The sequence below is a fragment of the Polyodon spathula genome, chromosome 4 (genome assembly GCF_017654505.1).
Source record: "Polyodon spathula isolate WHYD16114869_AA chromosome 4, ASM1765450v1, whole genome shotgun sequence".
NCBI lineage: Eukaryota > Metazoa > Chordata > Actinopteri > Acipenseriformes > Polyodontidae > Polyodon > Polyodon spathula.
Genome location: NC_054537.1, coordinates 81,047,048 through 81,073,402, shown reverse-complemented (window position 1 = coordinate 81,073,402; position 26,355 = coordinate 81,047,048). Strand labels below are relative to the sequence as shown.

Sequence of the window (26,355 nt, the reverse complement as noted above, 5' to 3'; positions counted from 1 at the left end):
CGACTTAAAGCTGTTATTGTAGCGAAAGGTGGCTCTACCAAATATTAATGTGTGGGGGTTGAATACTTATGCAAGCAAGATATTTCAGATTTTAATTTTTCTTAAAAATATTTCCCAACATAAAACCAATGTCACCTTACAATAATTGATTTTGAGTTTAAGTGTTTTAAAATAAAATATCGAACAGAACGAAATTTCAATGTACCATTTGTAATTCAGTAATATGAGAGAATTGGTCAGGGGTCTGAATACTTTTGCAAGGCACTGTATATATATTCTGTATAATCCGTAATCTGCAGCATTCAAGGACTTCAGTGCCAATAAAGGTTGATGCTTCATGGCTAAGGCTCTGCACTAACAGAGCTATTTACAGGCTGACAGCGCACCCATTTTAAGCTCTGCTGGCATGACTCCAGCAATGCAGTCCCAACCCTAGGCACATACGCAGCATCGGCTTTCCCAAATCGTTTTTCTCCCTTCAGTGGAAGCCAGTTTAAAAAGATCCTTCTTCTACAGCTATATAGATCTCTGGGATACCTTGTTTAAAACATAGAATAAAAGGCACAGATTTACTTTAATTTAATTTAATTTAAACCTATATTATAGCTAATAGTATATGATCTGTATCATACACTATATAAGCAAGTGTTAAAACTGTGGCAGCTAAATGGTTCCTTTTTACTGGCCAACATCTGAAAGGGGATTAAGAATCATGGAATTCAGCTATGCAGTATCTGTGTCAAAGCTGGCTCTGCCATATAGCCAGTGGTCAAAATTAGTATCCATGATTTTCTCATATACACAGATATTTTTTTTGTTATTAACTGATTTTTAAAAAATATATTTTTTGCAATATTGACCTATTAAAATATTAGGTTTTTTTATTTATTCGTTTTTAAGTGCAACAGTGTTCATCTTACTCGAGCAGATGCCATGTTAACAGTATATGTGCTAGCTGTACCTCCTGTGTTCCCTCTATGCAGTCACAGATAAATGCCTCCTGTGTTCCCTCTATACAGTCACAGATAAATGTCCCATCTTTGTGCAGGGCAAAAGAACAAACAAACCAATCCTGCAGTGCAGTGAATAGGACTGTTTCTCTAAATGCATATTTCATTAGAAAAACTCAATGTATCCATTTACCCCCTTAATGTTTTTTTTACTAAAAAGCAGATTTAGAAAGTGAGTAATGAAATATTAATTTATTAAAGACTATTTTAAGGAATGTTTTGTTAGGGACTGTTTTTTTAAACAGTTTGATTTATTAATCAAATCTGTAGTTTATGCAACCTTTTTCAAATGTAGCCAACATCATTCCCTTAAAAAACAGTTTTGTGAATAGGGCCCATTAGCTTCAAACACAACACAACCTTTTGCATAAACAATTTTAAACGTACTGGTTTTAACATTAGTCACTGATAAAACCTTTCAACAAATGTACCCATGATCTGAGGTTTTCCTACTGCGTACCGTTTTGTTCACGAGAATGTTGTGAAGAGATGTCAGAATCATTTTTATAGTGATTGGGTAGTTATCAACACAGAACGAAGTGCAGCTTTTTTTCCAGAATTATCTTTAGTGTATCATGGTATTTGTTTTAATTCCATGCGCTATTTCTAAAGTTAATTGCAAAGGTGGCCAAACGAAATGTGACCGATAATGAGACCCAAGCTGCAGGCATCTTAACTTTGGAAACAGTAAAATAATTCACCTGTGAAATCCATAATCCTAAGATTAAGAACAATGTGGCCATAGTTAATGAAACAGTTCAGTTTTACTGGACAACATTGGTAATGGAAATTAACTAAAAAAAATCATAGAATACAGCCATGTGCCAAATATTTAGAAAACAACTCAAATCCTAATGTCTCTTGAGAGCAGAAACCTTAAAATAGAAAACCCACAATATGGCAGCAATGTCAAAGTCACCAGCAGATTAAGCATCTCTACCTCAAATAGTCTGACAGAGCAGGGAGAAAAAATGGGGGTAAAATGCATGATTGCAAACTTATTTCTGTGAACAAAAACAAAGCTTTCACTGGGACATGCAGTGAAATTGCATATTCGAATGGTTTGTAACAGATATGTTAAAACATGACTAGTTATTAGAAAGTGCAAAAAGATGCAAGTTATGTATTGGTAATTGTTTTTCAAGATTAAAATCGAGGTTTGCCACACAACTTCAATACAGCAGCCATATTATGGTAAATTCAAGGTCACTTGCATGTAGTGCATATTTCACCCTACTATTGCCCATAGGAAAAAATAAACTCAAATAGTCTCTGATATATTCAGCTCTTAAAAGGTGACGGTGGCAAGTTTTATAACACTACTGATGAAAAAACCTTATCCACTAGAAGATGCAACACCATCATAACTTAGGCTACCAACACAACACAACACAATACCAAAAAACAGAATAAGTGGTTTCAGTTTTTTTTTTTTTTTTTTTTTTGCCATTTTAAATTATGTACTAAAACATTTAACTTTTCGCTGCTAGCTTCTGTGTATTCACAGAATTTCCATTTAAAACAGACCTATTCACCACAATGATTATGTTAAAAAAAGAAAAATTAATTCTGATGATTTTCATATAAAATTCTTCACTTTTTTATTCATTTTGTAAACAAGAAATACAAAGTTTGAAAAGAGAAACTTGTGCAAAATTGCAAAAAGGGTGCAATTTATTTTACAATCGCATTATCCTGATAAGTGTATCACTGGACTTATTGCAAGCACTGTTTGGGTTACAGTTAAAGGTACAACGAGAAATATTGCTACTGATACATATGTGTATTCACCAAGGTTTAAACAGTTTGCTACCTTTTAGAATCAAAATCTACACATGTTACAATTGGACTTTAAGCCACACTACATTCCTGAAAGGCAAACACAGCAGCAAAGAAACAGGGCTGTGCAATATTTCACAACTGAGTAAGGAGCTAAGGATGATGGCACTAATTCTGCAGCAGCAGATTCACAATTAAAAACGAAAGTGCATTCTATTACGTTTATGTCAAGCAGTTTAAATACATTTTGGTCAAAATTTACAAAAATCAGTGTATGCAGCTATAGTTCTCTTCCCCTTTGCAAACTTTAATTTCTACCAAAGATTTGTAATAATTCAATAACAAATAAATAACAAAAAGAAAAGAAAAATTACAAAACATTGTAACTGTACAATTTTATATGACTGCTTATAGATCTTAGAGGAATAAAGTAATTTTCAGGGCATTTCTCTTCTCACACTGAGTGCAAATATAAGACATTGCCAATTCAGAGTGCCAATAACTCTTTAAACGTAGTCTTTCTTTTTCCTCCAATGATGTTTCGTGGCAGAGCCAAGCCGATGGCACATAATTCAGTCTTTCACTGTGCTGATGCAGGGGACATAATGAAGTCACGTAGTCGGCTCACTTCCATTTGCCAGCTGGGTAGTTTCTTGGCAGATAAGTGGCGACGTGTGTGCTTGGTGAGGTGGTCACTCCTCATGAAGCACCGGTCGCACATTGGGCAGGCAAACCTTTTCTCACCTGTGTGAGTCCGCCGGTGCCGGGACAGTTCATCTGAACGGGCAAACTTCCTGTCGCATCCCTCCCAGCTGCAGCTGAAGGGCTTTTCACCTGATAAAAAACAAAAAAAACTATTAATACAAATATGAAAACAATCCAGGTATCAAAAAGACTACAGGATTGGGTCCCAGAGCTTGGGGACCCCAAGGGGGCGTCACATTAGCTCTGATGCTCCCGGGGTGGGGGATGGGAAATCAGCAGGGCTTCCATCTCCTCATCACACAATAGCGAACCCTACTGGCCAGATACAGAGCACATTCAGAGTGGACAAAAAGCAGGGCTGATCTCTGTTCTCCAGGATCGGTAGCCCGCCCACCTCTGCTCTGGATTGCTCGGCGTAAAAGCGATTCTGGCTTTAGGCTTGTGAGATCGGAGGATGCTCACACGCCCTGTCTGTGCTGTGTGAGGACTCGCTGCGGTGAGGAGAAAAAACATAATTGCCCATTCCAAATTGGGGGAACATAAATAAAAATAACAATTGTTCACTCTAAAAAAAATAAATTAATAAATTAATTAATTAATAAAAAGGCTATGGGCTAGGATTTCTTAAAGAAATTACAAATTATCTCTGGAGACATAAATTACACCTATGTTTATGTATACATATACATTCAAACATAGACTGACTCAATCTATATACCGCTTATGTATCCATTTCTATTTTTCTGTTCTTGGTGCCTTTTTATGCCTCTTATCAATTTAACTTAAAGTATGGGCCTGAACCTGCTTATTTGCCTTATGTTCCATATTTCCAGGGTACACTCAGTTTACTCTCTTAACGAGATAAAGTTAAAAAAAAGAGATGCCAGTACCTGTGTGTGTTCTCATGTGGGCCTTGAGGTGAGAGCTCTTGAAGTAGGTCTTTTCACAACCAGGGTGGCTGCAGATGTGACTGCGGATCCTTGACTGGTCAGTCTGGGGGGTCATCTTCTGCACCGGGATGCTGAACCCTGGGGCAGGAGCGATTGGGGACAGCTTGGTGCCGTTGGGGGTCGTTGTTAGCTGCTTGGGGATCACCGAATGAGGGACAACAAACATGAGGGAGCCCTTTGGGACCGCGGTTCCTATAAACATCAAGGGCTGGCACATGGCTGCCTGCTGTTTGGCTGGAGTATTAGCCACGATGGCTGTGACCGAGGGGTTGGCTGTAGAGGGGACAGGGAGCATCTGGCAAATGACAGGCATTGGTGAGACTCCAACAGGGTTCACTGAGGATGAGGGTACTATTACAGAGCCCTGTGGCATGCTGACAGCTGCAGATAGGGGCCCAGCCATTGCAGATGGTGTAATAACTGGAGGAGAAGAACATACAAACTGCCGTAATACCAGATCTTGACTGACAGGTGCTGGCAATGTTCTGATTGGAAGCACTGATGCACAAGGCAGTCTCTTTTTCTCTTTGCTGCTGCTCTTTGGAGATGGACCCCAGCACGCATCTGTCTGTTCTACAAGAGTGCTCTCTATCTTTACTGGAAGGGAACTGCGGCTGCAGGGAAAGGCGTCTGCAGTGTGACGAATGACACTTGTTGCCTGAGCCTTCTGTTGTTTAACCGGCACAGATGATGTCTCCACTGAATGCCTTTCACCTTGGGAAGAATTCACATTGACTGCCATGGGCTTTCCTAATTCAGGCATTCTAAATGGGACTGTCTGTGACACTGGTGTTGTCTGCGCACACTTCTGAGATACCTCGAAGTTCGGAGGACTGTAGGGTGGTGTCATGCACTGAAAACAAATAAAACACATTATTAGTTTATCTTTTTACAATCCACTGTAAGAACCTTTTACAAAACCAAGCCCCACCCTGTTTGATACCTGCTTACCAATGCTCAGAATGATTCAGTACAACATAGGTCCTAATAAAAAGCAGTTAAGAAAAGCATTTGTTGCAGTTACTTACAAATGGCGAAGCATGAAAATCGCCAGGGCCAGGCATCAGAGAGTCCTCCATCTCCTCTGACATGTCAGAGGAGGGTGTGAGGGGCCTGAGCTCCGAGTACCTCTTCGGGCCTGCTTTCCACCTGCAGCTCATGGACATCAGGGCCTCGACCGCCTCAATGTCCCCCTTCTCTGTGGTGCTGCTCCAGGAGCACTCGCTGTTGTGCCGAGTCCTAGTGACACGCTCCATTGCTTCTTCCTGTGTACTCAGGGAAAGTATGATAATGATTACTGTGCATTCACTTTCAGACCACGCTCTCCCACTCAAACCGTCCAGCTGTTCAGCTGGTCTAAAGTGGGACCACTTGTGTCGAGATACAACATAAAGTTAGAAGTGGTGAGGCATTCTTGAGTTAAAGGCTTTAAGAGCATGGTGGGGCTGGAGGGAAAGCTCAAAACCAGGACTGTCTTTTGCAGCTGTGTCCAAAAAGGAACCTGACAAAGTGCCAAGTGCCCTCTTAAAGAAAGCCACTCCCTTTTTTGTACTTGTTTTATTTTTCTCCATGAAGTCCAAATTCAGTGAAACTAGTGCTTACACAATAATAATAATAATAATAATAATAATAATAATAATTACATTATTATTTAATATTAGAAATAATAAAATATTTCGCGGAAAGTATGCATGGTGGTAGTGTTTTGCGAAATGTCTCCTTCCGGAACACTGTAACCTGTAACTAAATTTAACATCGTCATGTGGTTTAATGTTAAATAAACTTTATTTTGCCAGAGAAAATTTTTCCCTGCCACAGAGTAGGATAGACCGTGTAGTAAGGACCTGGATACGGATACGGAGTTGTCCGCCTAAGTGAAAGTCTATGACTTGACGTTTGCGGAGCGACTAGGGGGCGGGGGCGGGGGGCAAACGGGGGCTGATCCCCCGGGGCGGGGGGAACCCCTGCTAGGGCGCTTCTAATCCCCGCGCCAATCACACTAACCAGCTCGAGATCACCTCGCCCTCCCCAGACTGGTCACCCTAATAGTGGGTGAGCATGTGAGCAATGCGTGTTCAGCTGCTGTTCTTCAACGCTGAGGAAACGTGAACTAAGGGAACTGAAGCCTTGTAGCCTTTCACCTACTTCTCCAAAAAACACTGGCTGAATCCAAGTACGCATGCAGACCGCCTAGGAATACATGTTACTCTGTCTCACAAAAAATGATTTACAGTGTATAGTATTAAGCCAACGTGTTTACAAGTTTCTGTAAATATATTCCCTTTTCGACAACACAACATTAAATTAACAATTCTTACTATAAAGATATATAATGCAATAAAATTTGAAAAATGTCAAAATTCAGTACTTCATTATACAGAACAATGCTACCAGACTTATAATTCGGTTGTAATAATATTACCCTACCTTTCTGTCGAATTTACAAAATATGTGTTTTTTTTATAAATACAATTTCTTAGAATGATAATAACAACAACAACAACAACACACAACAACAACAACAACAACAACAACAACAACAATAATAATAATAATAATACACTTCAAATGTTGTCATGTTCAACAGTGTCAGTTTTTATATTGATAAGGAAAGGCTAGACATTTCCATACATATGTATGTGAGATTGTTATTTTGCACACACCTGAATCATAAACATTACTTACTATGTCAACTGACTGCTGGAAAGGCGAAGCCATGAAATTAAGCATCTTCGGTCTTTTTTGTGATCAGACGTCGCATGAACGTATAGTTTTCCAATATATAATTAACCACGAAGTTATCTGTATCCGTTTACGTCTTAAACTAAATGAAACTGGTATATGTTGCATTTTCTCGCTGCAGCTCCATTCAGATTGCGTTTTACCCGGCGAGGCAAGCATCACGCTCTAGCCAATCACATGGAAAGGTGTGTAAGACTCTGACCAATCGAGTGGGAAGGGACGCGTGATCAGGAGCTGATCGGCGGCGTGAAAACCTTCTAAACAGAGCGTGGTACACAAACAGCACTGCATGTGTGAGCTCATTGCCTTTGCTGGTAAATTCCCCGCCTGAATCATGGCACGTATTACTTTTAGTGACTCATCTAATCAGACGGTTAACAAGTTAAAGGTATAGAACTTAAGGAACAAACACTGATTTCAGAACGTAATGTCATGGTTACATAATGTTGTTTATCAAAGCTCCAGACAGATATCAATATTTACTAAACTGTTATTGTGGGTGTGAATGCAAAATTACTAAGGCATTATTTTAAATAAGAAACCCTCACAATCACGTGTCACAGTCACAGAACAAGCATTTCCAAAGGTATTAATTTTTGTTGACAAAAATGAAAACACTGTTGTCCTCATTCTCAACAGTTATTCTCTGTCTTTAAAATTAGATGTATTGTAGCGTTGCCTGGAAATGAACGCAGACTCACACAGGTCTCCATTGTGGAATGCAGCCGGTTTATCAAGCCAGGATGCTACCCTGGGCTGACAGCTACAGCTGAGCAGCATAGTGCTACTCCGACTGTGACAAAATAATAAAAGAAAAGAAAAGAAAGTCCAAAGCACACTGTTTTGGTCATGTGCTACAGCCAACTAGGTCCGGTTTCTGGTTTCTTTCTTGTTTTTCTTGGTCCCACTTCTCTCTGGCTCTGCTTTACTGTTTCTTCTCCAATTCTCACTGTTCTTCAGCTCTCTTTTGTCTCACGTCACAACAGCCCACTACTTCTCCTCCCTCCCCGCCCCCCGGGCCACGCTTCCGGTGCACCATTCACCAACCCAAAGCATTCACGGCTTCCCGATACTGATCCCTTGATTTGGGACAACAATGTTGCAACTTGGTCCCACTCGCGCGGCAAGCCGAGCTTCTGATTGGTGGTGTTCTCCCTCTCTGACATTCCCTGAGCACCTGCTGCAGCTGAACCGTTGACTCTGGGTAACAGAATCTTCACGAAGACGGTTACAGCAGACCCAGGGTTGTTACCCAGCTCCCCCTTTAAACTCCCTCGTGCCTGAGGGGACCAACAAAGTCCCAAAAACGACATGGGGGCCTGCGCTGGTGTTGGCGTCTTGGCTGCCCAGGTGATTTTGCCACTAGAAATACATCTGCTTTTATGTAAATAGGCTGTCTGGTACATGAGTTATTGATTTGAATGCAAATGGTACCCATGAGCCCTGAAATGTATTGTGTCATATAAAAGATACATCTGATGGCAACTGATCTAATAGATCTGGAAACTTCAAAAAATACACAAAACAGTTCATAGCAATTATAATAGTGAAAGCAGCAGGCACAACCTGTTAAACAATTGAACTTTGTATTGAACTGTCACTGGGATCAAGCACAGTATCAGTATGGATTCCGTTTCACATGCTGCTCTCTCTGCCTAAACAATGAAAACACATGGACAGTGAATGAATGACTCCTGGTGAGGTTAAAAATAGAATATAAAAAAGGCTCCCTGTAATTTGACCTTGACTTAGCACTGATCCCATTGTTTGCTTATTAAATTCTGTAAATAAGCAAACCTTTCCCGTCTAAACTAGGTTTTCAGTTATAGAACGGTCACATTAATACGTGAAGGTATTTTTATTTATTTTTTTGTTAAACAAGACACCGTAAGACAAATAGACCCACAATTCACAAGATCGAAACCTTGTGTATTACTCTAGAAAGCCAGTATGTACAAATGTACAGTGGTATAAAATAACTAAAGCTCAGCAAAGTGTTGTAAAGTTTGATCAAAAAAGTTGACGGTGAAGCACTGAATGGCAAACAGGAAGCAGAGAAGTATGTTTTCATTCCCTTTAACCTTTTTATCATGTGACACAGGCTAGTTCAGTCAAAGTGTTTATGTTAGTTAGTGCCTGCTCCATCTATTGACCACTTACTTTAGATCAAGTTTCCTTTTGTTTGGCTGGTAACACAGGGTAGGTGTTCACTATTTGGTGCGGATGCTTACTACAAATAACACACATTGACAGATCTAGCCTTTGCAACATACATGCATGGCTGGCAACCAGAAGTGAAGAGCAGCCAAAGTACCTTAGCACAGACTATACAAAAATAAGAAAAACAATATCTGAGTAATTCAATTTTGATCCACTTAGAAACTCATCTTTGTGTTAACAACAATTCTATTGTAAATATAAATCACTGATTTTTTGAAAAACAAATCTGAAATGAAATGCAAATAAATACAAAAATGGGTTTTGTGTAATACTGGAATGCATGTGGAGTAGTTTGCAAATTCAATATGGTAAGATACATTTATACTAGTATAAGATGAACAGACTTTAAAGTTAGAAGTGTAAAAAGTTGTCAGAATGTTAACAATGAAAAGAAAAATGCCAGACACATTATTTAAACATTTGTAGCAACACATGAGGACGTGCAGTGTTATATTTTTCGGAACTCCGCTGCTTACTTTTTAAAGGTTTCCTTGAGTGCTTACCAATAATTTGTTACCAAGTCCTGGGCTGTGGGCCACAGGATATGATGACAGCAAGACCAATGGAGTGAAGCTGAACTGCAACACAGAAAGGTATCTGGTACCATGAAGCTGCAACAATCTGTACTAGTGCAATCTATCTGAATCTGCAGTATGAACAATATGTATATGGTTCAAGGGTGGGCATCTGCATTGAGTCACTACCTAGGAGAGTTACATGTGAAATGAGTTGCTGAGCTGAATACAGAAGCACCTGCCAAGGAGTGCCTACTATTATCTGTCAGGCCTCAAACTCTTGCAAAATGGAGATGCTGCTTGTATAAGCTGCAGATTGGATACATTGACTTAATGTTGTTATCAGTCATGAGGAGGTAGTGTCTGTGTTTACACCAATTCACTTCTACAATTATTAAACCTGGTAATGACATGTAATAAAATTTAATGTAGTTGTTAATTCCTACAGGGACTAGGGTATGCCATGCTTACATTAGTAATACATGGTAATACAGAGCATGATAAGAAATGCTACCACAGACAGGCAAGATCCAACCAAGGGCAAAACCTCCTTGTTCTCAAAGGGAGTTCTGGTGCACATTAGTCTATAATTAATTCTCCTGTTGCAAAAGATCTTAAAATAAAAGTTATGGGCTATTTGATAGTCTTACAAGCCACTGAAATCAAACCTGGCTGAATTGCGTTCCTCGTGTGTTGGTAGTACTGAGAATTACTCTGAAATGAGTGCTACAGTTTCATGGGTGTTGGCTCATACTCCCCCCTTTCTATTGGTTACATTCAAAGACCCATCAGACCAATGCTATCGCTTGCAGCACACAAATGCTTGCGAAATAAATGCACTTGCTCCCTTATTTCTTCTTCTTTTCCTCAATGGTTACTGTGTCTGAGATTGCTGAGGAGGAATTTGGCTTTATATCAATTAAAACATATTATTTGTACTGCAATACTGCCAGTTCTGGGTTTATTGCTTATGTTGCCAAATCAACTTACTGTCACTATTTGTGCTTTGCCCCTTCAAGTTAGTGTGGGACTACATATTTGCTGCTGGATTTCATAGCTGTAATACAATAACACAATGTAACAAATTACTATTTTTTGGTTCCTGGGTAGTAAGTGTTATTTCCTAATTGCTTATGCCTCAAAAGTATAGAAAATGGCTATTATTCCCCACAAACTTTGCTTCTGTGACCAGGACAGTGATATTTTGAAATTTACCTATTTTCCAGAACATTCCAGATAGATTCAGTGCTGAGTAAACTTGAAGTAACTTCTAGAACTTTCCAGTAATATAAATAGTAGTATAAATACAGGGGCCTTAAGCCCACCAGTTCAGTTTAGTTCCAGCTGCCTAAGTGGATACATATCTGCATTTTTCTGAGATGGCATCAAGAGGCTACAATGGTGGCATTCCTGATGCGTCTCCAAGGCGGTTTTACCAAGTTTCCCTGCTATCTTTGCCTTTGGGACAGCAGGGACACCAAGGCGCACTACCACATGCGGGACTGGCTACAGTGGACCGAGTTCTCTGTGGGGAGGAACAACGTCAAGTGGGAGCCACTGGTGGACCCCCGGAAGGTGCTGATGCCACCACTGCACATCAAATTGGGCCTTATGAAACAATTTGTCAGAGCTCTAGATAAGCAGTCGGCAGCCTTCAAGTACCTTCAAGACTTCTTCCCTAAGCTGTCTGAGGCAAAGGTCAAAGCCAGTGTCTTCGTCGGACCACAGATAAAGAAGATCCTGGAGTGCAACGAGTTCCCCAAGAAGCTCACTAGTAAGGAGAAAGTGGCTTGGAACAGCTTTGTAGCAGTGGTTCGGGGCTTCCTGGTTAATCACAAGGCTAAAAACTATGTGGAGCTGGTTGAGACTCTGGTGAAGAACTATGGCACAATGGGCTGTAGGATGTCCCTCAAAGTCCATGTCCTTGATGCTCATCTTGATAAATTCAAGGAGAACATGGCAGCGTACTCGGAGGAGCAAGGCGAGCGCTTCCACCAGGATATACTGGACTTTGAACGCTGCTACCAAGGACAGTATAACGAGAACATGATGGGAGACTACATTTGGGGGCTGATTCGTGAAAGTGATTTACAGTATAATCGTAAATCTCGAAAAACTACTCCCTTCTAAATCTTTTGTAGTCATTGTTGTATTACTTTAGTATAAATACATGTTAATTTGGCTTCATATGTTGTTTATTTCTGACTATGGGAACAAAAAGACAGTTTTCTCATTGGAAATAGGTACATTTCAAAATATCACTGTCCTGGTCACAAAAGCAAAGTTTGTGGGGAATAATAGCCATTTTCTATACTTTTAAGGCATAAGCAATTAAGAAATAACACTTACTACCCAGGAACAAAAATTGTGTTACATAGCGTAATAAAAAATAACAATAAAAGGATACTAATTGATGGGCCAGAGTAGAAGTCCATTAGTAGCAGCAATAAGTACCATTCCATGCCATTAAACAAACGATGATACACTGATTAATGCTGCTGTGCATTTTTTGGCTGTTGAATTTATGACAGATCAACTTACTTCAAGCTATAGAAAGTATCACTATTGCCCCTACCAACAGCAATATACAAAAATGACCAATTCCTGTATTTGACACATCAAATGACAGTGACTGGCACCAGCTACTATTGTGTTTATAGACCAGGGGGCTAAACAACATTTCCCCATTACATCCCAGAAACTTAATTATCAGAGATTTCCCCACTCACAAAATGAATCAGGGAAAAATCTATTTTATTAGAATCCAGTGTCTTTAGCATGCCTAAGACAGCAGAAACGTTTGCATGTTCATGTATCTTTTGCAACATGCAGCGTAACATTTAAGAGAAGAACAAACAAATAAAACAAGTCTGTTATTCAGTCAAAGAAGTGTATTAAATTAATTTCATTCCCTTGACAAGTACACATTTTTACAGTTAAAGAAGTGGGCTATGGTCCATTAGTGCTTTGTAGAAAATATAGGATCAGATTTGTGAGCTATAATACAATTGTCTTTATTCTGGAAGAGAATTAAAAAAAAAAAAAAAAAAGTTACCAATTAATCTTGAACTCGTACTCCAACACGAAATATGCTACTATAATTCTGGCCACAGGATGTACATTTTACCAGTTCTTACATTCCATGTTTCAGGTTATTGTTAAATCATTTCCAAACAACTTTGAGAAACATCCAAGTAATATTAATAGATTTTGAGCTGACACTATATTTTACCTGGTGGACAGAACTGTGCATTACACCACTTTCACACACACAAGAGTATTTCACATGGCTATTTGTAGTGGTGTGCTGTAAAATAAGCATGCACATTGATGACAAAAATCCAACCATGAACTAAAAGGTTTTGCATGTTTTTCGCCTAATCTCGTGTTCCCTTACACAAGACTTTCTACAAACAGCAGGCTGCTGCAAGTTCATTGGGGGTTGGGAGGAAGGGCAAGTGAGTTTGCCATCAACCCTGTTATCACATTGCATGACCCAGTGTCCGCTGTATTTTGGACATCTAAAAAGAAATGCTCCTATACAACTGCAGGGTGCTTAAAAGTGCAGTGTAAAATAAGCATTCAAAAGCTCTACCAGTGTCGGAGCAATCATGGTATAAGTTTAATTATATATCGAGTATGAGAATTAAAAATCACATCTAGCCAATTTTAAATTACTTTAAAACAATATGCTTTTGTAACACTGCAAATTGGACTACAGCGATACTGTATAGGTAGACAATTTACATACAGAACAATAACAGTTAGTTTTACCAGCCCAAGACTGTACAACCCTAACACTTCAACTGATGACAAAAAACTACACAAGAGGTTTATTGCAATTATATAAAGATAGGTCAGACCACAAAGTAATGATGAAATTTCACACTTACTACACTACAGATTAAAAAGGCCAAATTTACATATTCTACATGTACATAACATTTTAAAATGAAGTCACTCTTGTTTTCTACAGGACAACTGTTACATCTTGGGCAGACAAACAAAAAAATAAAATTGAACATGTATGTAAACATTGAGCAGAGAACCCAGTGTTTGGATCCCATCTCTACTAAGTCATCCATTTTGTTGCATATCTTAACATTGTACATGGGTGAGGGGGTACAGGGATTATTTGATACTTTAACTTGCAAATTCAACTTTGACATTTACATTTTTTTTTTGATAATGCAATTAAAACATTTAAACCAATTCTGTCTGGTCCCAGTTAGCCCTGCCCCAAGTCTTCCGTTTCTCCACAGCTCTACTCAAGATTGTTTCATTGCTTCCTTCCACCTTGGAATGTGGACTGGACAAGCTACAGGATCAAAACGCGAAGGCTTAAATTATTTAATTGCCAATGCCAGGTTAAGCAGGAGCAGAAATCCGGTCTTCTTGACGAATATGAAAGCAAGAAGGCACAAAGAAGAAGTTCTTCATTGTGGTGTCCAAAGTTATTCCAGCATCCTGCATCTCGTACCTAAAGACAAAAACAAAATAACCCTACATTGTATTTGCAGTTCCAGATATTTACCGCCTCACCCCTCCTCTCACACAGATGTTCTTGTACTTTCTCTCTGCAACTTTAATGCAGCTCTTAATATTCTACCAGGTGGCTAAAAGCATAATGACACACATAGCAAGACCTACAGACATGGTATTTTGAAAAACTACTTTTGGAGGCAGCAGATATAACCTCCATTACCTAAAACAATCACAATCCCCACCCCTAATGTCAACATAGTTACTTTTCGCAACTGACCATCTCACACAAATCTTACAGTATTTAGACAAACCACCTTGTTCTTGATGGTATAGTTTTGTTCAATGCACCAATTGCCAACAAGTTCTGCTGTAAATCCCTTACCAATCAAATGCTGAAATCAGATAGTAAACTGGTGGCTTCTGAAAATCGTTGAAAGCAGACTTCTCTCCCAAGGTGTTTGCTCCCATGTTGTCAAAAATCACCCAATCTCCAACATTCAGCTCAGGCAGCAGACAGTGCTCGACAACTTGATCAAGACCATCAGAGGACGGGCCCCACAAACTGCTTGCAAACACCGTTTCTTCCTTGCTGTATTTCTAGGAAGATTAAAACAGTGTTTACTTCATCCAACTACAGCTTTTTATACACCATATTGCTCAAACCCTCAACATGCTTGCACAGATACAAGATGAACATGAAACCAACCTTATGCACTGAAGGAACAGCAACTGTGTTGTCAGTCAGCTTGCTAGCAAAAGACCCATAAACACCATCGTTCATGTAATACATATAAGCTGGTTCGTCATTTGGAGATGGTTCAAATTCTGAAAAAACAAATTTAATGTATTTATTGTTTACTGCATTTAAAAGTTGTGTAAATGCAGTAAACAAATGAAAATGTATTTTGTTTACCCTTATTCTGATCCCTAGCAACCACCTTCTTGGCAATTATGTTCACTGCAAGAGTAAATGAAGAAGCCACATAGTAACTTCCAGGTTCAGCAATAACAGACACACCAGATTCTGGTGGGAAATAGACATCCAGTAGTGGACTGATGGCACTGTAAATCTGTGGGGAGAAAACACACCTGATATTACAAAAACAGAAGAAATGCTTTATAAAACCAAAAAATAACACTTTACATTATGGGCAACTTGACTGAAGTGGGAAAATTTGTCTGCAGTGGAAAATAAGGTCCCAGGGTATTCATGTTACCAGCAGTCAAACGTTTAGTGATGATCGAACTGTTTAATTTCTATTTGACCGCTTCATTGTGAGCTTTTGGCTAAAGGTTGCAGGGATTACATTTTACAAGTGAATCATATGGAAACATGAATTTACATTTACACACCTCTTCCAGCTGAAACTCTGCTCCAGAGAATCCTCCACCGATATCCAAAATGCTCATGTTAAAACCAAACTCTGCCTGGAATCAAAATGTTGATACAAAGCTTTAGTATCTTATTCACAACTGTAGTTACAACCTACAAAATCAGAGAAATAAATACAACTGGCAAAATCAATTTTAAATCTGTAGCGTTAAAAACCGTATCATTATTTTTCCCCCCACTCATTTGGAAACAGTGCCCTCTTGTGGGAAAGAAATGTCAATTAATATATAGCCATGCCCACTGCAAATGTAGTATGTTCTTTCTGACTTCAGTTTTATTGAAGGTAATTTAGCAGTCAACTGCATAGTATCATTTACAGAGCACCACTCAGTATATTAAATAGTATTTGCAGATCTCACAATCTATTGGTTAGTTTTACCAAACGGTGCCAACCAACTTACCCCCATTTCAAAAACACAGCGAGCATCAGAGACCGCATGAGTATAAGCCTGCAGATCCTTGCAGGAGCCTGAAATATGAAATCTGAAAGAACAAAGGACAGCTTTAATTCAGTGACAGATTTAAACAAAGCAAATAAAAATGAAAGTTGCAGGCCCTAACAACCTGGCTGGAAATAGAAAGTACCTGTTCAAAAAATGTACATTGTGTCAATATAAAAGATTAAAAAAAAAAAAAAAAAACACCTGTTCACAATATATACTTGGTGTCTACAAAACTAGTGAATTAAAGAAAACAAAATTTTCAATTTAATGACATCTGTAAAAGTTGATAACTGGCACAGCTGAACAGCCTTTCTAAACCACTTACATTTAGTTATTTCTCAAACAACCTTCCACGTTCGAACATTTTTCATTTCTTTGGGAAGCTTGTTTTACGTGCATTTAACAATTAGAGCTACGTTAATTATACTATTTTATGGTAGAATGTGTAGCAATACTAAAAAAGTAAATGCACGACCAATGTTTCAACAAATAGTCTATCAAAATGTCTGACGAATCTTCTGAAAGGTTTTTTTCCCCCGCATTACTTCTCTATCAAAACACATGTAGCACTCACTTGACCCCCACTACTTCAACTCCCAACTCCTTTGCACATTCCAAAAGGTGTCGGCAATTCTTCAGTGTGGAGCCAAAATCCATACTCATCTCCTCCCCTTCGCTGCGGGCCTCAGTTGCGATGTGCAGCAAGAGCCTAAGAGAAGGACAAGATGATTGGGGCAGTTGGTTTACATCAAAGCCTGGAGACTGTCAGAAGTAGGTCGGTTAGGTCGCAACCCTGCTGCCCCAGTGCGGAGGAGTCTCGAGAACCTAAGAGCAAATGTCCTGTACAGGAGAGAAAACTAGCAATTAGGACCTAGCTATCAAGACATCACACTGTGGCTGCAGCAAGCCGAGTCGGCCGGGTGCTGGAATATAAAATTAATTAGTTGCCTTATGAGGTTTTTTCACAATTCTTAAAATAAAATTACAAATTGATTGACATTGTTTTCTCTCAAATTCAAATGCAACAATGCTATTGTCAACTGCACATTAAGAACACACACACAAAAAAATTGTAACTTCAAAGCAGGATTCGGGTCAATTCCCTTTATTCAATTTCAATCCCATTCCTTTTTTAATCAAATCCGACTCCTTCAAATTAATTCCTTTGGAAGAACTGGAATGGATTAAAGGAATGGATTTAAAAAAACCCTGGTCATCTTTCACTGCTATAACAAGGCACCAATCAGTTGGATCAAAAAACACAAAAACAAATGTAACCACCATATACCCTATCCAACACAAGACACCTAAACAAAAACTGACAAAAATGGATAGTTCACCTTAAAATATATTTAAATGTTTCGTCAATCAAGTTTGCATATCCAAGTTTATATGTAAACCGAACGTTGTGAAACAAACAAATCTGACATAACTACAGTTAGAAGCTGTGTTTCATGTTACGCAGGATATAAATGAAAACTGGCAACAGCTGTTTTCTAAATTTACCCAAACCCCAACCCCCCCCCCCCCCAAAAAAAGTTAATTTACCTATAGTAACTATTGTAAAAAGTAAAGAATGGCACAGTTGGTGTCAGTGATGAAAATGGACATGGTGTTCAGCAGTTAGGGGGCTGTAGTAACAGATGTTCAGTGGCAGCCCTACTCACTTGACACTAGGATGATTGCGAGCAATCTTCATCAGTTCCGTTTCATTGTCGCAGACCAGGATGTCAATGCCATTTTTCGCAGCATACTTGATCTGGGAAAGTTGCTTACACATGCTGGTGTAGATGATGTTTTCAGGTGCAACACCGAAGCTCTGCACCAGTGCAATCTCATTCTGAACATGGGAAGAAAAACTAAATTTAAAAAAAAAAAAAAAAAAAAAGCCTTTCTTCCACTGGACTCAAATCTCAGTGTGTAAACACTGGGTTGGTAAAATTAGGAACCCTTGGTAACTCAACTGGGCAAACTGTTTTCCTCCATGGATACCTGTATCTAACAAATTAGGTTTATGCTTACTGGGTTTTCTGATTTTATATTCATGTACATTTTTAAAAATTATATTCTTTATTGCGAAAATATGAATGCTGGGAAATCCTCTTGCTATTCTAATGCCAATTTCCCCAAAGTCCTTACTGTACATATTCCTGCTTTCATAGATACACCATCTTTACTGGTGGCAGGACTTCACACAGGTGACGGAAATGAACAAGCTGATCCAGCCCGCCACTGTTCACACACATTAAGCACAAATCAAAAGCCAATTTAAGACAAGTCAGACTGTCTTGTTTAGACCACAGGGCAAGCAAATGTACCAGTTTACAGTGATTTACAGCATTCAAAATAAAAAGATCCATATTGCATATCATGTTATGCACTAGAATATCTATTTCAAATCTTTACAAGTTAATTGTGTATTGGTTTGTCTATTTTATTCGAAGACATGCATTATTAAATCTTTATAAAAACACAAATTCTCATTTTAAATCAGACTCTCAAAACTAAACTTTTGACTGAACTGGCAAAATTCAGTTGATCATATGATACATACACTAATTCTCCAGTAAATCTAGAAATACCCAACCCCACATACTCAGCAAAACCCAATAACCTAACAGCAAAAGTTGGATAACTGTTGATAATCAAAACATAACACAAAAGCTTAAACTAATTAATTCTGTATACACATAAGCATACAAAGACTTACCTTGCTGGCACAAGCAAAACCAATCCCCAGAGCTGCAAGAATCTCAATAAGAGCAGTGCTGGTATTACACTTCATAGTGTAGAAGGGTTTTATTTGGGCCATCACATTTTGCCACTGGATGTGCTTCTTTACTACATTCCCAAGGTCTGCCACAAAAAAGGCATTCTTTTCAGCCTGGGGTTAAAAAGTGGGAAAACATAGATATTAGAAAAGTATTGCAAGGTACTGCATGTATTTATTTTATATGGCAATTGTACAATTCAAAATGAACCTTTCTATTACTACTTTAAATATAGCAACAATTAACGGCTTGCCATTGAATCCTTCTTGGAGACATGGCTGGGTCACTATTGCTTTGCACAGAAAAACTTCAATGTAATGCAATTACAAGTCATTAAAAAAAAAAAATAATAAAAAATCTTTAGTATCATTTAAATATTCAGTAGAACATTTGTTTAAAGAAAAGGTGGATGGACAACCACTCCATTATGACAGCAGATTCCATGAGCGACTTACCAGAGCCTGCTCATAAATATGGTTATCAATGACATCACTAAGAGTTGTTCCTTCTTCCAAAAGGTCAATAGTGTAGTTTGGTTCATCAACAAATCCTTTCATCTCAGCCGTATTCCGCAAAGCCGACAATCATAAACCAAGTTGCCAAATACAGGGGTCGCCGAGCCTTATTGGGGCCCTTAAATATGCAACAAACTGCAGAGGACCAAAAAAGTGGTTTAATCTTGCATACAAATTGATTTACATCATGAAAATAAAGAAAGGTAAGCTTATTTTAAGATTAAGCTTTTTTCCTATTAAAATGCCACACTTGGGTACTTCAGTGCTTGTTTAGTCAAAATGCACAATTAATGTTTTGTTAAACATTTACAGGTACTGTATGAACACAATGTTGCTCTCCAGATCAATGGCTACTGTCTGTCTCTGCAATCGTTCCCTTGCTGCTCTATGGCACAGGGGCTCAGCCATATTTAGCATGCTGTCTCGACAGGCCTCAACCCCAGCCAGCACAAGCTTCACAACTGAAGCTATGGGACCAATCTGATAGGTCTCCACAGCACATTTTGTTGTTGAACTAGATAAATGCTTCAGACATGCAGCAGACTATATCCCCTTGTGGGAATTAACCTATTAAACTACTAAACCTTGCCACATTACTGGTTAATGTAATGAGTGAAAATGTCACTTATGTAGCAATTCCCATGCTACATAATGTGGGTGTAAGTCTCAGCCACCTGTCCCTTTAAATTAGGGTCAGTAGCCTGGCCAGGTTAAAACTTCATTTCCCACAGTTCCTTGCAACCACCCTCTGTTCACACTCTCTCCCCATTGGCTCATTCAAATATCCACTCCTCAAATCTCAGAGCTCCTAAGAAGCCTGCACCTGTACTAAAGCTGGCTGCTTAGGCCTGGAGGGGGACTCCCTTTCTGAGGAATCCATCACAACCTACAGCATTACAAACTTAATTCAGTGACTCTAAACTACTTTAGATAATTTCAGGGGGCAGTCTTTGGTTGTATCCAGCACTTTGCCTAAACTCTACTTTTTGTTTCACTGTTACTTGTTTAAGTGTAGCTGTTAAGGTATGTTTAGTGTGTGTTTTGTGTGACAGTCTCCATTTTCTTCCGAGCCTCCTGACCCCCCCCCCACCCCCACTGTTCACCATTCTACTCTGCACAACTGGACTGATTCAATTTCAATGTACTCAATTTTTTTAATCTGTAATCCCCATCATTACTGGACTTTCTGTTGGAGAGCATTCCTTTGTTTGGAATTTTTCTACATTAATACTTTGTTTCCTGTATTTTAGTTTTTTTGTTCTTTTGTTACTTTGTTTGGTTTTCAATTACCAAGCTCTGATAGACTTGTTTAGGAAAAACTTTCATGCGCCACCCAGACTATTGTTGTTGTTACCATCTGTGATCATTTAATTCACCTGTATCCTTCTTGGTCTGTGCATTGTTTTGTGTTTGTGGGTTTGAGGCCCATCGGACACTCCACCCATTTCTCCTTTGTTAGGCCTTTGTTTTCAGTTTGCATGTACCATCTTTTATACTTGCCTGTTTTGTCAACCTTTCCTACTTATCTGTACAGATGCAGTCTTGCATGCTCCCTGCAATTATTTGTTTTCCTTTCTTATTGTTTCCAATCTTTATTTTTGTTATTTCTTTATTGGTTCTATCCCACTTGTATTTTGTTCATATTTCATTGTTGACATTGTTCAAAACAATAAACCGGCTATTCTTAATGTACACCTCTTACATCCCTGCTTTTGCTCTATGTCACTCTTGCCAACTTATTTAGTTAAGGAATAGGGCCAGTAGTATCTCCTTAGGGAGGACAGTGCAACTGTTTCTTAGTTGTGCACAGTGGCCGTTACAATTGTAAAAACAAATGCAGGCAGCATCTCAAATGCAAGCTACTCAAATGTTACAACGAAGTGTACAGGCTTAGTTTATTTATTTAAAAACTACAAGTCACGATGAATATAAAATCTTTTTCTAAAGCTACCAAATGACACTGTGTAAGGTTGGAAGAATTACACCAGAATCCAGTAACTTCATTCATAGTTTTAGTAGGGTGGTCCAACGTAATTTGATTTCAAACAAAATCTAAAATAAAATTTTTACTTAAACACCCAAAATCAAAATGCCCAAAACATTTAAAATCACGTAAAAATTTAGTTAATTTCATACAAGATCATCTTGGGTTATAGTTTTGCCTAAAACTGACTTCGACCCTTCAGAATGAAATCTATATAAAATACCATCTCTTCCCCCCTGATTGATTTAGGTTTTGAAATAATCTTCCCCTACTTTATTAAAAAAACAAAAAAAAAACAAAGACTAACCATTTAAATTTGACTGACCAAATTGATCCTTGCTCCACAAATATAATCACCTAAAGTAGAAATGCGACATTTTATTGGATATAACTCTCAGTTCTACATTCACAAGGCAATCTGAAACCTTAAGAAAGAAAAGGAGATTTTTTGTATTGTTTAATAAAATAAATGTTGCGTTCAGAAATGTTTTCATTTTAAAAAGTACTGAATTTGGTCTACAACTAATATCTTACGCCCACTTTCACCTTCAGATGTTATGATACAGAGATCAAAATGGGCTTACATGGACAAGTCAGGAGATGGAGGTCTCCCACTATCAGCTGGGCTCCCAAGGTGGCTCAGCGTTGAAGTCGAACTGTTCTCTGTAGAGTGCTGCTCCTAAGCCCTCTGGATACCTGTTGTACACTTGGAGTCTGCCCTGTAGAAACATCAACCAACAAGAGAAATTCATTGTAGACCAATAGTGGGCAATGTAAAGTGTAGCCTTATTGAAACTGATGAAAAATTCCCACATTAGGAATGTGAATCACAGTACTCACAGAACAAATGTGTGACAGGTTCCAAACTCTTACATCCATCCTGTACACAATTGTGTGCTGCTTAGCAATATGAATGCTCACAGCTCCACAGCACAGGGACAGATAGCTCATGGGTCACTTAACAGAATCAAGGTAACATCTTAGCAAAGCCCATAATGACTGATCAGATTCATATACTATCACAAAACGGGAAGTATGGTAACAGCACTCTCATAACAAATGCATGTCCAATGGAAAGAGCATAATTTGAACAATGAAAGGGTGAAAACCTTGATTATAAGGGAATGAATAGCAACTCTGTTTTCAGAGGGTGTTACAAAGAAGAAAAACTAATTAAAGGTTTAACCAATTGAAATGTTCTCAAACAAAAAACAGGCTTCCTTGGTTTCGTTTAGACAGTGTTCGTTTGTCAAGTTAAAATGAGTGATGCCAGTAGCCATTGAAAATTTAATTTAACAAAATAATAAATAAAAAGCACCACTTAAATCAGTCTCATATACATCTAAAAACATTTACCCATTTACACATTTAAACATTTATTCTTCCAAAAGGTCAATAGTGTAGTTTGGTTCATCAACAAATCCTTTCATCTCAGCCGTATTCCGCAAAGCCGACAATCATAAACCAAGTTGCCAAATACAGGGGTCGCCGAGCCTTATTGGGGCCCTTAAATATGCAACAAACTGCAGAGGACCAAAAAAGTGGTTTAATCTTGCATACAAATTGATTTACATCATGAAAATAAAGAAAGGTAAGCTTATTTTAAGATTAAGCTTTTTTCCTATTAAAATGCCACACTTGGGTACTTCAGTGCTTGTTTAGTCAAATAAGCCATTATACCTTTTTCAAAGTGCGTCCCGACTTGAACCACGAAAAAAATAAATACACTACTTTGGGGGGTTTTTTGGGGTCAAATACCACATAAGGTTCGAGCTATACTGACTGCTTTGTTCGTTGTAAATAAAATAGAGTTTAAAAGATATGTACAGCAAAATACTAATTTTAACTTAATAATAGTCACTGTTTCCTTTGTTGGACGCTCGTTGAACAGGTGCGGCTTTAGTTTGTGAGACGCTACAGAAAGTTTTCGTTGACACAGCACTCCATAGCTCTGCGACATGAAAAATGAAAGGCTGGGCAATCGCACCTATGGAATTAGTTTATAGATTATAGTTTTTTTTTTATAGTGTTTTGTGTGATATCTAAACAATTTCTTATTTATGGTCTTCGATTTCTGACACGGGGTCTCGAGCAATGGAAACGATTAGCTTAACATTGTTTTGTTCCGACAAGCGGCAAAAAAAAACCACAAAAAAAAAAAAAAAAAACCAACACAAAAACACCGGGTACAATACAGTCATGGGCAATTTATGAATCAATAGACACGGTTGTTGTCAAATCACGAGCAAGTGGCAGACGACAGAACCCGTTTAACAGACACCAGGATTTAGAGGCGGGCCTAGGATTTTTCAACTTTGCAATTTGCTCGCTTTAGCCGAGGCTGTTTGCTGATTTGCTACACAGAATTTCTTATGTCACCGGTGGTAAGGACAGGTCAATAGATACACAGATGTTAATTGTGACGTACTGTTAACATTCAGAAAATAAACAATATTTAAAAAATGTTTAGTGTTATATTTCAATATAAACATTACAAAGAGTGTTGTGTTAACTAAAAACATTTGTGTTTTAAGTAACTTCTTTACATTCCGCTTACAGAACCAAGCAAATCATATAAAGCGTTATGAAAACCACACAGCCAATGAGCTAAATTATTCAACAGTGATAACCACAAGCATTTGGTTTCAGACAGTTCACTTCAGGGCTCCGCTGTAATTTATACTCGTATTAGTAAGGAAACGACGATTTCTAAGAAAGGATTGTAATTGTGTCGATTTTCACGAGATAACACGTTTAAATGTATTCACATCAATGTAAGAGTATTAAAATCTACGTCGGTTTTTAAACAAGCGACAGGACCCGGATTGACATATCCCACAACACGACACAGACGAGAGATAATGGAGATAATATATAATTTCACACTTTTTAAATTGGGGAATGGTAAAAATCCATATCATCTGTACATTTCTTATTTAATTTGAATAGCTATATAACCTCAAATATACTAAAAACACCCAACATACTGTCAAATTAGCATGAGCTGTTTCAAATGACAGAACCCGGATTGCAACCGGTATCGCCAGCTAGCAAGGCGAGGGATAAATGTGGTTTAAATGGTAGTTTTAAAAGCGGTTGGCAATGTCCAATTAGATTCTATTAAAATAATCAACGCAATATCCAGAACTCTATTTTTCCCCATTTAAAAAAACAAAAAAAACAAACATAATCGTCTAGAAAACAACAATCAGATACCGCTTGTGTACTCGTACCCACCTACACTGTGAGTTGCGACCGCCATGTTGTAACATGTTTCTCTTGCCACTGTCCCTCTACTCTACATTTAAAACATACATGGTTTACTTACGTGAAATAACGGCGCTAAGGTTTTGGTAAACCGTCTTCTCTTTTTTGGCGGAATTTTTAAAGAGTAAAAGGGGTACCAATAGTAGAAATAAAAAAGGCTATTTTTGCCATATGCTTAGAGGTGACGAACGAGCAAATGGAGTCGTGCGAATACTCTTGTGTAAAGAGGAGAGAAGCAGCCGGGGCGGTATTTATGCAGCTAGTACTAGGGTTCAAGATAGGGGAAGAACAAGCTTCAGGGGCGGAGTAATCTGCAATACACAATGACGTATATTGTGTAGCTTTAGTTTGAGAAGTTGCTGTAATGAGCGTTGGGGTTATGCAATTTCTTTACAGATAGTTGTATCCGCTTATCGATTATCAAACTTTGCTACATTAGAAAAAAATCAGAAAAAAAAGATATTTGTAATATAAATATTTACTGTGGTTAGAATAATTAGAGATGTCTATTTCAGATTTCTGTCATTGTAAAAAAGCTGAACACTACTTGACCTTTAAACTACACTAAAGGCCCTACTTTTTGTAATTAAGTATTGCTATTAAATGTAAATTAATTCTTGATTTATACACATACTCGTATCTTGTAAAACCCTTTATGATGGTGGTCCACTATGAAAGGTGCGATATAAAAATAAAGATTATTATTACTTGTTATGTGAAGACATAATGCAGGTGTGTAGAAGTGTATCATCTTGGTCCAAAATTGAATTCATTTAATGGGATTAAACAGACTTCATATTGTAAAAGCAGAAATACAACGCTCACAATAATAATTTAGCTCTTAACTCCAAATACAGTTATTTGGTTTTTAGAAACAAGAGATAAACTTCACAAATACATATTGTAAGACAATAAATACTACTACTACTACTACTACTACTACTACTACTAATAATAATAATAATAATAATAATAATACTTTATTTTATATAGCGCCTTTCATAGTGGACCACCATCAGAAAGCGCTTTACAAGATACGACACTAGGGTGTGTGAACTATGCATCAGTTGCAGAGTCACTTACAACATCTCACTCACCCGAAAGACTTGCAGTCACAAATTGTACTTTCATCACGGCCCTCTGAGCAAAAAAAGGAGACCCACTTCGAGACATTGAGCTGTGAGTAAGCAGAAGTAAACAGCGACACTTTACCACAGCCATTTTACAGTATCCCATAGCTGTACTATATATTTACTATACTATTTATTTTGTGTTATTCTTTTTTCTTAGCAGACACCCTTATCCAGAGCAACTTACAATTGTTACAAAGTATCACATTACAAAATATCACATTATAGATAATAGCAGTTACACAATACAATAGTCAGTAGTAAATAAGAGTAAAATCCAATGAGAATATAAATACAGTAAATAATTACGTTTGAGAACGATTTCGACTAAGCAGTTAAATGTATAGTAAAATATTTGCTTATAAGAATAAATTACATTCAGAGCAATAAGTGCAATAAATGGATAAGAACAAATTACAAACAACGCGAATACGATTACCTTTAGG

At 38.0% G+C, this 26,355-nt stretch overlaps 2 protein-coding genes across 3 annotated transcripts; both read right to left on the bottom strand.

The window, feature by feature from the left end:
- Positions 1 to 2,666: 2,666 nt before the first annotated feature.
- Positions 2,667 to 7,316, bottom strand: LOC121314932 (Krueppel-like factor 10). Of its 2 annotated transcripts, none has more exons than XM_041248702.1 (4): positions 7,130 to 7,316; positions 5,473 to 5,716; positions 4,385 to 5,297; positions 2,667 to 3,623 (listed from the first exon to the last, which is right to left on the bottom strand). In XM_041248702.1, exons 2-4 carry the CDS (start codon positions 5,698 to 5,700, stop codon positions 3,370 to 3,372), a joined length of 1,395 nt encoding a protein of 464 aa, XP_041104636.1. In that variant the 5' UTR covers positions 5,701 to 5,716; positions 7,130 to 7,316; the 3' UTR covers positions 2,667 to 3,369. The 2 variants fall into 2 exon arrangements, with proteins under 2 accessions (XP_041104636.1, XP_041104635.1); XM_041248701.1 differs by having other exon boundaries at positions 5,473 to 5,709; positions 7,130 to 7,315.
- A 5,481-nt stretch (positions 7,317 to 12,797) lies between these two features.
- LOC121314931 (antizyme inhibitor 1-like) lies at positions 12,798 to 25,029 on the bottom strand. The gene is made up of 12 exons (XM_041248700.1): positions 24,841 to 25,029; positions 22,097 to 22,231; positions 19,469 to 19,663; positions 18,953 to 19,126; positions 17,910 to 18,082; positions 16,817 to 16,951; positions 16,201 to 16,282; positions 15,760 to 15,834; positions 15,320 to 15,476; positions 15,113 to 15,231; positions 14,789 to 15,003; positions 12,798 to 14,401 (listed from the first exon to the last, which is right to left on the bottom strand). Exons 3-12 carry the CDS (start codon positions 19,568 to 19,570, stop codon positions 14,290 to 14,292), a joined length of 1,344 nt encoding a protein of 447 aa, XP_041104634.1. The 5' UTR covers positions 19,571 to 19,663; positions 22,097 to 22,231; positions 24,841 to 25,029; the 3' UTR covers positions 12,798 to 14,289.
- Positions 25,030 to 26,355: the final 1,326 nt, after the last annotated feature.